The sequence below is a fragment of the Ascidiella aspersa genome, chromosome 8 (assembly GCF_963924565.1).
Source record: "Ascidiella aspersa chromosome 8, kaAscAspe10.2, whole genome shotgun sequence".
Lineage (NCBI taxonomy): Eukaryota > Metazoa > Chordata > Ascidiacea > Phlebobranchia > Ascidiidae > Ascidiella > Ascidiella aspersa.
Window position 1 is genome coordinate 6,236,195 of NC_139454.1, and position 13,397 is coordinate 6,249,591.

Sequence of the window (13,397 nt, forward strand, 5' to 3'; positions counted from 1 at the left end):
ATAAAACCTACGTCACTTCGATTGGTGTTATAAAGAACTGCAGAATATGAGAAGACAGGTAAAAAACGCCGAGTTCCTTCAATTAACACACGTCAAGGCAAACGCGACCCTTATGTTTGAAAAAAATGTATTTCAGCAGATAAAATAGCTGCTACTTGATGCACTCCTTCACATTTCTATGACCTGTATGTATAAAGCAACTTTTCTCAGTATCCACTTGTAAACAACATTCAACGTCCCAAGTATTTCCAAAGCGAATATTAACTTCATTTCCCGAACAATAACAGTGAATTAACAAAACAATTACAAAACTTATATAATACAGAAAATCAAACCAATTCCGTGGGCTATATAGGCATCAATATTTCACGACCTAAAAACTTATAGTTCATCGTTAAGAACATTAAGTAATAAGTCACCACAAGTATAACTTTTAAACAGGTGTAGGTGCTTTCTGCTTGTAACGTATTAGATTATTAATTATAATATTATTAGCGATTACGTTTTTTCTATTTTGGGATATTACACCTTTCTCTCGCCACTTGTAGACACCCAACGTATATACAAACCGTAAATCACTGTTTTGCCAGAAACATCAACTCAGCTATAAATACAAGAGAAGCTGTCTTTTTGCAAGCAGTGGCAAGTTGTTTTTTTGTAGCGATGGCAAGTTATGTAGGAAATTGTCGTGTGTAGCTATAACGTCTTTGTTTTATTACTTTTTAACGTTATTCGGATTCTGTTTAGAATAACGTGAGTTCTAGTGTTAAATACTCTGTTCAAACGCGACAGTAGCAATAAACCGACTTAATTCGTAAGCATATCAAAATTTGAGAATTTCGTTTCAGCTAATTAACACTTCACAGGTAACTTGCCTTTCTTGTAGAAAACGGGCAATATTTATGTGTCATCGATGCATATTTCTGATAAAGTGTTCTCTTTAGAAGGGGGCATTTCAAACATATTATGCAAAACTGTGATGAGTTGACGATTACTATTGTCAGCCATTTTTGTTTTTGTTCTAGTTGTATATTCTTGTGAAGTTAAAGCTATTCATTTATAACTGATATAGCTCATCGAGCGGAAACTAATTAGACAAAATTAATTCAGAAATTTGAAAACAACTTGTCTTAAACCAAAATATCTATTCCGTAATGAGTATAGGCCTACCAGCGATTTTATCATTCACAGAGACGATTATAGGCTAGACCTACACTTAAAAAATCCATAAATAAATATCAATTATGTAGCCAAAGGCCCAACATTACCTATAACTTAACATTTATCAACAGAAAACTAGAAGAAAAAAGTCAGATCTCCTCGATAAAATGGTGTTGCAAATTACACTATTTGCATGTATTTTATTGTTTTTACATAAAAACGTTTGCGCATCCCCGCGAACCAACCAGGTTATTTTGACCTGTGGTGGCACTGAGACTTCGTCTGAACGTGGCCCCCCTGGATACCCCGGCAAGCGGGGGGCTCCAGGGCCAGTTGGACGCACCGGGCCCCCCGGGCTCAAAGGTCAACCAGGGTCCGACGATGCCTTGCAGGAAAATGTGGCCAGACTTGATCAAAAGTTGAGAAAGTTAGAAGAACTTTTAGATGATCACACGAGTAATTAAACTTTTTTTTTTGTTATGATAAACCTCGACATCAACATGAATAATAATTATATATGTGCCCATAATATAATTTTTATAGAAACCTTTATAGTGCTATTTGTCATCACAAATAATTGCGACCTCAGTTAATTATATTTTATATGTCTGTGATACAATAGAACGTGTTACAAAACAACTTTTGGCGTTTTATTTTGATTTTTCTTTCACTTAATTTAGGTTTCAATTATACTCTCCGGATTTTTACTGAAATAAAAAGTCTGACCCTTAATGCAAAGGATCCACGACCCATAGTTTATTAACCACGACCCAATTTCGGTTTATAATTCTCTCAAAACAAAACTATTATTTTGATTTCCAATCACTATGCTTAGTCTAACTCAAACGTAATGTTGTAATAAGTTGTGAAAAGTTGTAATAATAACTGTGAATTGGATATTTTATGTCAAGTTGTATTAAATTTAAATAGTTTAATATTGTTATGGAAAACTTAAAGTATATTCAACAAATATATAGTGGTTTTCAAGAATTTCTTATTTGATCTGAATTGGTGTCAGGCTTTTTTTTTGTTGAAATTTGCATCTATTAAAGAAGCATTATTTAGCTTACTAATAGCCATTTTATGTGGACCAGAAGAAATTATCGTATATGATCGTAGTTTTAGTAATCGAAACTGTTTTATTGTTTTTCAGTTAAACTGGCAGCGCTTCAGCCAAGCGATTGCCTTGATGCCAAACATAGAGGGTTTCTCAAGTCTGGTGTTTATAATTTCAGTACACCCGTCCCATTCCAAGGATATTGTGACCAAGCAACTGATGGTGGTGGCTGGCTTGTACGTTTTTAGTAACGGATAATATGTATTTTTAAGTGGTTCTTTGTCGTCATAGCTCAATATATAGAGCAGTGCTTCCCAGCCAGTGAGTCGCGACCCTTTGGTTGGTCGTGAAACTATTTCAAATGGATTACAGTTTTCTATTAGATCGGAAAATTATTGCATTATCATTGCGCAACATTTATGCAACAATGTAAAAAATACGTTACAATTAAATGTGTTGTGTCGCGTTAACTATTTCAGTACATACGCCAGTAGTAAAGATACAGGTTTTATGTAAATGCTGTTAATCTTATTTCCAATTAGTTGCATTTTAAATTATTGGTAAACAATTGTTAATGTAATTTATTTTGAACTTTTCAATTGGGCGCTGGTCTAGAATCCTACCACATACAAATTATTTGGGTTACGGTGCGGGGTTAGCGTTTGGGTTCGGGTTCGGGTGGGTCAAGTATTATTATTAAATAATGAATACATTAATACTTGACCCACCCTCACCCCAACACTAAGCGACACCCTAACTCAAATATTGTGCGTTGTTTTAATATTGTGGTAGGATTGTAGACCAGCAACCCCAATTTGTTTTTTTTTGTTTTAATAGTCACATATCTTATTGTGACTTATATGACATATCTTTTGGTCATATCTTATGGTGGGTCGCACAATGAAACTTGCTCAACAAATGGTAGAGATGGTAAAAGAATAAAATTTGTGTTCGCTGCCCGCACCGCACTTTAATAAGTTGTTCGCAAGCTGCGCTGCAGTGCATAATTTGAGCACTATAAGCAATATATTCGAACACTTATAAAAATCACTAAAACACCTAGAAAGCTAGTTCAAACATAAAAGTGCTTACAACAGCTTACTTTTAAAGATAAAACATCCAAGTGAAAACTGCTTGCTATTTCTTTTCAATTAACTAAAACGAAAACTTTAACATGCCGCAATCGGCATGCGGCAATGCGCGGCAAAATGTTAAGATTTATTTACGCGCCGCTGTGTCGGCTAAACTGCGCAAACGGCCGCAAGCGCTGCGCTATTGACATCTCTAACAAGTGGGTCGCGAATTGAAAAAGGCTGGGAAGCACTGATATAAAGGATATTTAGTTTAACCACGGGCCTGAACATTTACCCTGACACAGTTGCACTTTCAGGTCTTTCAAAAGCGCTTCAATGGATCGACTGACTTCTACCGCGGCTGGAACGATTACGAAAATGGTTTCGGTTCTCTGCAGGGAGAGTTTTGGCTAGGTTAGTCATAGGATCATAAATGCTACGTCCGTAAAGCACAAGGGTTTCTTAAAAATTTTTTACCGCGGACCCCTAAAATTTTCTTTCATCTCGCTTGGACCACTGAAGGCCAAAAAAAAGACGTCACAGTACAAATAGACTTCACCAACTTGCTGATTTTGGTCCAAAAATATGAAAGTGAAATGAGTCTAAATACATTTAGTTCAAATACTTTTTCTTTTTAAATGAATTATTTTCTTTAATAAATTGATTACTGCTTAAATATACACTTATGTTTCAATTAGACCTTCATGGACGCCCTAAAACTAGTTCACGGACCCCCAAGGGGTCCATGGACCCTAGTTTAAGAACCCCTGGTTTAGCAGAATGGTGAAGTATGTTGTGGCTTTCCCTCCATACGTAATCCTTCGTTTGGCTACATTTCGAAATGTTGTGTCACACGAAATCAAGATTTCTGCTGAAATATATCCAACTATAGAAGTTTAAAATGTTTTACGAAATACTTGATTTGTGGATTAGCAAATTATGGAAAAAAATCATTTTTATTTGCACCAAAATTTCCATTAGTTCTGTATGCAGGTCTACAACTAATCCATAACATCACAAAAGGTGGAAATTATGAGCTGAGGGTGGACTTGGAAAATTACGATTCGTCAAAAAACTACGCAAAGTACAGGTATAGTTGATCACACAAAGTATCTTTTTAGGCAGATAAATAAACAAATGAATGAGTAAATCGGATTTTGTTACAATTTTTAGTCAATTCGGGATGGGAACTCCAGAATCGTTTTATCAACTTTCAGTTGGCGGATACAGCGGAAACGCAGGTTTGATGTTTCACCAGTAGAAGCTTTTTTATGACTCTTTTGATAATGAAATTTTGTACGCAAATAAATCTAAGCTATTATTTCTTAATCTAAGCTATTGTTTCTATTATTTCTTATCATGACTTGAATAAAACTTCACGCGGCCATGGCCCCTTTCAAACTATATTTTTTTAAACAAGTATACGATAGCAAACTTTTCCGCGGTTAGGTCGAGTCCTGTTTGTCTTTTCGTGGCTGCTAGCCGATTTGATAAAATCTGTTTTCATATAAAATGACCTGTTCGTACCATGACACTGCGTAATCAAAGTTTTAGCCACACGTACAAACATAGCCAGAGCATTTTTTCGCGGTTGCTCAAGATTCTAGAATTATATCTTGAAAAATGTAGTATGGCTCTCATGCAAATACAACCAAAAATATTCGGCTTTTATGGCTACCTTAGCTAAAAAGGTTCCCGTCCCCTGTTCTAAGATGTCAGACCATTTATCTTCATTTAGCTTCAGCCAGGGTCAAATCCAGGGGCAGGGCAGAAACAAGCCACGTCACCCATAACTGAAATTTCTGTCAACTTTTACTATGTTATAACAGAGTAAACTTTATTAAAGTTAATAAATGCATTTAGTCTAGTGCGATTAGGTTGCTTTTCAGCTGCATAGTTTAGCGCGAGTTTGCTAAAAAAACAGGTGTTTATAGTTATTTTATGACGCTACGCTATGACGTAACTTTGTGGCGTCATTTGGTGAACATTTCTATTGTATTCGAAACAAAAATCTTGGATTCGCCCCTGGCTAGTTTGCAAATTTCCGCTTCACGAAATGCACGTTAAGTGCCTGTTTTACATTTGTCAGGTGATGCATTGAACTCAGGCCATAACGGAAGGCGGTTCTCAACCTTTGACCAAGATAACGACTTAAGCTCGGGAAATTGTGCCGTACGTTTCCATGGTGCTTGGTGGTACAACAAATGCCACTGGTCCAATCTGAACGGAAATTATTCGGCGACTGTGGTGGAAAATAACCCTGTCTACAACCGGTGGTACGGCACACCAACTAACGATCCGCAGTCGAGAAAAGCTAGTGAAATGAAAATACGCAGAGTCGAAAATTGATCCAGTGAATACATCAGTGGCGTTTTTCGCTTGTGTAAATAAGGCAAACTATTTATGAATTATTTTGCTTTGTTTGCTGTAAAACCGCTTCTGTTTTTATTGACAAGTTTCGGTGCTGCTTTATTGATAATGGCTTGTGATCGGCGTTAACATGAATAAAGGTAGACACAATGCAAAATAATCTAGTAATTTGATGTGTATTGTTTCTAGCTTAAAACATAAAGTTAAAGTTCCACCGGGCTGTGCATGTTTCAGCATACATTAACCAATATTACAAAAACAAAAATTGACAGTTTTTTTACAAATGGCGTCACAAAAATACGCCACAACGTGCCGTTACAAAGTTATGTCGAAATGTGACGACACAAAGTTACATCACACGTGACGTCATAAAAAGTAACCTTATAAACCACAATAAACGAACACCACACAGTTAGTTTATTTTGTTTGTAAGGCCAAAATAAATAGACGGAAGGTATTTTTAAAGAGCAGTGGTTATCAAGCCTATTTCCTCGCCACGACTTTGCAAAAGTTCGTTGAGGTAGAGCGTTACAGTCGTAGGCTATAGTTGTGCATGACGACAACATTGACTTTCTCTTTTTGTCGATATGCAACGAACAGCACCTATTTGTCGCAGGAAGAAGTGTTATCAGTGGTTCTCAACCGGGGTGCCGCGGCGCCATTTGTGTACGACCAGAGTTTGTGTACAATTAGAGACAATTATATCAAATTACAATTTCCTGCATGTTTTAAGTTGATTGTGTTGTTGCAGTTCCATGTTCCATTTATAGTGACATTTTAGTAAAATACTCAACGCAAATTCCAGTCGGGGTGCTGAAAATCTATTTACTATTTTGAAGGGTGTTGTAATCCACACTGTGTTAGATCATATTTAATTGCGCAAACGAATAATAGTATGATTATTTAAAAGCATTTATTACTTCAGTTGAGTTTGGATACAAAGCTAAATCATGGTGCGAGGCAAAATCGTGCGCAGAATAGTACAAGAGTGAAATTTCTATGTTATAAACTTTTATCGTATTCTGTAAAAGGGTGAAATATTTCACCTGTGAATCTCTACTGATGCTATATCCTATCAATTTCCACGAGAGTTCTTTCAATGTGCTCATTCAACCATACTATTTCTTTATTAAGGCATGAACGGTTGTTGGATATTTCAATGTTTACAGTCCCACCAAAAGGCAATGGTAGGGCCAGTAGTTACTGTCTTGTTGTTTTACATTTACAGTTGAAATAAAACTGTGCAATATTACAGATTATAACTGTCTAATAAAGCTAGAATAATTGTATATCGTATTCTATAGATATATCCTGGGGATACATGCGATAAATTTGCTTAGATCTGACAAAATTTCCAAAAAAGTGTAGGTTAAATCAAGCATTTCCCAAAGTGACGCTAACTTGCGTTACGCTTTTTTCTCGAAGAAAAACCGACGCTAGGCGATTACCTGACTTCTAATTTTAAATATTACCAAACATCGAAACACCTACAATAGACATTGTCTTGCTCTTTTTGCTTCGGCGTGGACGATGTGGTTATAAAACTTACGTCACTGTGATTGGTTTTATAAAGAACTGCAGAATAGTTCCTTCAATTAACACACGTCAAGGCAAACACGACCCTTATGTTTGAAAAATTTGTATTTTAGCAGATAAAATAGCTGCTACTTGATGCACTGTTTCACAATTCTTTGACCTGTATGTATAAGGCAACTTTTCTCAGTATCCAATTGAAAACAACATTCAACGTCCCAAGTATTTTCAAAGCGAATATTAACTTCATTTCTCGTACAATAACAGTGAATTAACAAAACAATTACAAAACTTATATAATACAGAAAATCAAACCAATTCCTATAGGCATTGACATTTCACGACATAAAAACTTATAGTTCATCGTTAAGAACATTAAGTAATAATTCACCACAAGTATAAATTTTAAACAGGTATACGTGCTTTCTGCTTGTAACGTATTAGATTTGTAATTATGATATTCTTAGCGATTACGTTTTTTCTATTTTGGGATATTACCCCATTCTCTGTCTACTTGTAGACACCCAACGTATATGCAAACCAAAAATCCCTGTTTTTGCAGAAACATCAACTCAGCTATAAATACAAGAGAAGCTGTCTTTTTGCAAGCAGTGGCAAGTTGTTTTTTTGTAGCGATGGCAAGTTATGTAGGAAATTGTCGTGTGTAGCTATAATGTCTTTGTTTTATTACTTTTTAACGTTATTCGGATTCTGTTTAGAATAACGTGAGTTCTAGTGTTAAATACTCTGTTCAATTCGCGACAGTAGCAATAAACCATCTTAATTCTTAAGAATATCAAAATTTGAGAATTTCGTTTCAGCTAATTAACACTTCACAGGAAACTTGCCTTTCTTGTAGAAAACGGGCAATATTTATGTGTCATCGATGCATATTTCTGATACCGGTAACGAATTCTCTTTAGAAGGGGGCATTTCTAACATATTATGCAAAACTGTGATGGGTTGACGATTACTATTGTCAGCCATTTTTGTTCTAGTTGTATATTCTTGTGAAGTTAAAGCTATACATTTAAAAGTAATATAGCTCACCAGCGGAAAATTGTTAGACAAAATTATTTGAGAAATTTGAAAACAACTTGTCTTAAACAATTATTTTTATTCCGTAATGACTGGGCCAACAAGCGTTTTTATCACGTACATGAACGATTATAGGCTAGACCTACACTTAAAAAATCCATAAATAAATATCAATTAGGTAGCCAAAGGCTTAACATTACCTATAACTTAACATTTGTTAACAGAAAAATAGCAGAAAAAAGTCAGATCTCCTCGATATAATGGTGTTGCAAATTACACTATTAGCATGTCTCTTATTGTTTTTACATAAAAACGTTTGCGCATCCCCGCGAACCAACCAGGTTATTTTGACCTGTGGTGGCACTGAGACTTCGTCTGAACGTGGCCCCCCTGGATACCCCGGTAAGCGGGGGGCTCCAGGGCCAGTTGGACGCACCGGGCCCCCCGGGCTCAAAGGTCAACCAGGGTCCGACGATGCCTTGCAAGAAAATGTGGCCAGACTTGATCAAAAGTTGAGAAAGTTAGAAGAACTTTTAGATGATCACACGAGTAATTAAACCTTTTTTTTTGTTATGATAAACCTCGACATCAATATGAATAATAATAATATGTGTGCCCATAATTAAATTTTATAGGAACCTTTATAGTGTTATTTGTCATCACAAATAGTTGCGGTTAATTATATTTTATACGTCTGTGATGCAATAGAACGTGTTAAAAAACAACTTTTGGCGTTTTATTTTGAATTTTTCTTTCACGTATTTTAGGTTTCAATTATACCCATCATGTTTTTTACTGAAATAAAAAGTCTGACCCTTAATGCAAAGGATCCACGACCCATAGTTTATTAACCACGACCCAATTTCGGTTTATAATTCTCTCAAAACAAAACTATTATTTTGATTTCCAATCACTATGCTTAGTCTAACTCAAACGTAATATTGTAATAAGTTGTGAAAAGTTGTAATAATAACTGTGAATTGGATATTTTATGTCAAGTTCTATTAAATTTAAATAGTTTAATTGTGTTATGGAAAACTTAAAGTATATTCAACAAATATATAGTGGTTTTCAAGAATTTCTTATTTGATCTGAATTGGTGTCAGGCTTTTTTTTTGGTGAAATTTGCATCTATTAAAGAAGCAATATTTAGCTTCATAATAGCCATTTTATGTGGACCAGAAGAAATTATCGTATATGATCGTAGTTTTAGTAATCGAAACTGTTTTATTGTTTTTCAGGTAAACTGGCAGCGCTTCAGCCAAGCGATTGCCTTGATGCCAAACATAGAGGGTTTCTCAAGTCTGGTGTTTATAGTTTCAGTTCACCCGTCCCATTCCAAGGATATTGTGACCAAACAACCGATGGTGGTGGCTGGCTTGTAAGGTTTTAGATACGGATAATATGCTATTTTTAGGTGGTTCTTTGTCGTCATAGCTCAATATATAGAGCAGTGCTTCCCACCAAGTGGATCGCGACCCATTGGTTAGTCGTGAAACTATTTCAAATGGATTACAGTTTACTATTAGATCGGGAAATTATTGTATTATTATTACGCAACATTTATGCAACAATGTAAGAAAATACGTTACAATTAGATGTGTTGTGTCGCATTAACTATTTCAGTACATACGCCAGTAGTAAAGATACAGGTTTATGTAAATGCTGTTAATCTTATTTCCAATTAGTTGCCTTTTAAATTATTGGTAAACAATTGTTAATGTAATTTATTTTGAACTTTCCAATTGGGCGCTGGTCTAGGATCCTACCACATACAAATTATTTGGGTTACGGTGCGGGGTTAGCGTTTGGGTTCGGGTTCGGGTGGGTAAAGTATTATTATTAAATAATGGATATATTAATACTTGACCCACCCTCACCCCAACACTAACCGACACCCTAACTCAAATATTGTGCGTTGTTTTAATAACGTGGTAGGATTCTAGACCAGCGCCCCAAATTGTTTTTTTTGTTTTTATAGTCACATATCTTATTGTGACTTATATGACATATCTTTTGGTCATATCTCATGGTGGGTTGCACAATGAAACTTGCTTAACAAATGGTAGAGATGGTAAAAGAATAAAATTTGTGTTCGCTGCCCGCACCGCACTTTAATAAGTTGTTCGCAAGCTGCGCTGCAGTGCAAAATTTGAGCACTATAAGCAATATATTCCAACACTTATAAAAATCACTAAACACCTAGAAAGCTAGTTCAAACATAAAAGTGCTTACAACAGCTTACTTTTAAAGATAAAACATCCATGTGTAAACTGCTTGCTATTTCTTTTCAATTAACTGAAACGAAAACTTGAACATGCCGCAATCGGCATGCGGCAATGCGCGGCAAAATGTTAAGATTTATTTACGCGCCGCTGTGTCGGCTAAACTGCGCAAACGGCCGCAAGCGCTGCGCTATTGACATCTCTAACAAGTGGGTCGCGAATTGAAAAAGGCTGGGAAGCACTGATATAGAGAATATTTAGTTTAACCACGGGCCTGAACATTTACCCTGACAAAGTTGCACTTTCAGGTCTTTCAAAAGCGCTTCAATGGATCGACTGACTTCTACCGCGGCTGGAACGATTACGAAAATGGTTTCGGTTCTCTGCAGGGAGAGTTTTGGCTAGGTTAGTCATAGGATCATAAATGCTACGTCCGTAAAGCACAAGGGTTTCTTAAATTTTTTTTACCGCGGACCCCTAAAATTTTCTTTCATCTCGCTTGGACCACTGAAGGCCAAAAAAAAGACGTCACAGTACAAATAGACTTCACCAACTTGCTGATTTTGGTCCAAAAATATAAAAGTGAAATGGAGTCTAAATGCATTTAGTTCAAAACCTTTTTCTTTTTAAATGAATTATTTTCTTTAATAAATTGATTACTGCTTAAATATACACTTATGTTTCAATTAGACCTTCATGGACGCCCTAAAACTAGTTCACGGACCCCCAAAGGGTCCATGGACCCCAGTTTAAGAACCCCTGGTATAGCAGAATGGTGAAGTATGTTGTGGCTTTCCCTCCATACGTAATCCTTCGTTTGGCCACATTTTAAAAAAGTTGTTTCACACGAAATCAAGATTTCTGCTGAAATATACCCAACTATAGACGTTTAAAATGTTTCAAGAAATACTTGATTTGTGGATTAGCAAATTATGGAAAAAAATCATTTCTATTTGCACCAAAATTACCATTAGTTCTGTATGCAGGTCTACAACTAATCCATAACATCACAAAAGGTGGAAATTATGAGTTGAGGGTGGAATTGGAAAATTACGATTCGTCAAAAAACTACGCAAAGTACAGGTATAGTTGATCACACAAAGTACTTTTTAGGCAGATAAATAAACAGATGAATGAGTAAATCGGATTTTGTTACAATTTTTAGTCAATTCGGGATCGGAACTCCAGAATCGTTTTATCAACTTTCAGTTGGCGGATACAGTGGAAACGCAGGTTTGATGTTTCACCAGTAAAAACTTTTTTTATTACCGTTTTGATAATGAAATTTTGCACGCAAATAAATCTAAGTTATTATTTCCTAATCTAAGCTATTGTTTCTATTATTTCTTATCATGACTTGAATAAAACTTCCCGCGGCCATGGCCCCTTTCAAACTATATTTTTTTAAACAAGTACGATAGCAAACTTTTCCGCGGTTAGGTCGAGTCCTGTTTGTCTTTTCGTGGCTGCTAGCCGATTTGATCAAATCGATTTTCATATAAAATGACCTGTTCGTACCATGACACTCGGTAATCAAAGTTTTAGCCACACGTACAAACTTGGCCAGAGTATTTTTTCGCGGTTGCTCTAGATTCTAGAATTATATCTTGAAAAATGTAATATGACTCTCATGCAAATACAACCAAAAATATTCGGCTTTTATGGCTACCTTAGCTAAAAAGGTTCCCGTCCCATGTTCTAAGATGTCAGACGATTTGACTTTATTTAGCTTCAGACAGGGCCAAATCCAGGGGCAGGGCAGAAACAAGCCACGTCACCCATAACTGAGTTGTTTCTCAACTTTCACTATGTTATAACAGAGTAAACATTATTAAAGTTAATAAATGCATTTAGTCTCGTGCGATTAGGCTGCTTTTCAGCTGCATAGTTTAGCGCGAGTTTGCTAAAAAAAACAAGTGTTTATAATTGTTTTATGACGCTACGCTATGACGTAACTTTGTGACGTCGTTTGGTGAACATTTCTATGCTATCCGAAACAAAAATCTTGGATTCGCCCCTGGCTAGTTTGCAAATTTCCGTTTTACAAAATGCACGTTAAGCAGCCTGTTTTACATTTGTCAGGTGATGGATTTCACACAATGCACAACGGAAGGCGGTTCACAACCTTTGACCAAGATAACGACTTAAGCTCGGGAAATTGTGCCGTACTTTTCCATGGTGCTTGGTGGTACAACAAATGCCACTGGTCCAATCTGAACGGAAATTATTCGGCGACTCTGGTGGAAAATAACCCTGTCTACAACCAGTGGTACGGCACTCCAAATAGAGATTTGCGGTCGAGAAAAGCTAGTGAAATGAAAATACGCAGAGTCGAAAATTGATCCAGTGAATACATCAGTGGCGTTTTTCGCTTGTGTAAATAAGGCAAACCATTGATGAATAAGCTTCCTTTGTTTGCTGTAAAACCGCTTCTGTTTTTATTGACAAGTTTCGGTGCTGCTTTATTGATAATGGCTTGTGATCGGCGTTAACATGAATAAAGGTAAACACAATACAAAAAATCTAGTAATTCGATGTGTATTGTTTCTAGCGTAAAACATAAAGTTAAAGTTCCACCGGGCTGTGCATGTTTCAGCAAACATTAACCATTATTACAAAAACAAAAATTGACAGTTTTTTTTACAAATGGCCTCACAAAAATACGCCATAACGTGCCGTTACATAGTTATGTCGAAATGTGACGACACAAAGTTACATCACACGTGACGTCATAAAAAGTAACCTTATACACCACAATAAACGAACACCACACAGTTCGTTTATTTTGTTTGTAAAGCCAAAATAAATAGACGGAAGATATATTTGAAGAGCAGTGGTTATCAAACATATTTCCTCGCCACGACTTTGCAAAAGTTTGTTGAGGCAGAGCGTTACAGTCGTAGGCTATAGTTGTGCATGACTACAACGATGACTTTCTCT

The 13,397-nt window shown here is 36.1% G+C and overlaps 1 protein-coding gene across 1 annotated transcript; it reads left to right on the forward strand.

The window, feature by feature from the left end:
* Nucleotides 1–1,328: 1,328 nt before the first annotated feature.
* Nucleotides 1,329–13,288, forward strand: LOC146135522 (uncharacterized). The gene is made up of 12 exons (XM_083395780.1): nt 1,329–1,617; nt 2,315–2,454; nt 3,609–3,705; nt 4,285–4,381; nt 4,465–4,532; nt 5,381–5,628; nt 8,457–8,781; nt 9,474–9,613; nt 10,766–10,862; nt 11,444–11,540; nt 11,623–11,690; nt 12,540–13,288. The coding sequence occupies exons 1-12, from the start codon at nt 1,329–1,331 to the stop codon at nt 12,797–12,799; spliced, it is 1,926 nt and encodes a 641-aa protein (XP_083251906.1). The 3' UTR covers nt 12,800–13,288.
* The last annotated feature ends 109 nt before the right edge of the window (nt 13,289–13,397 follow it).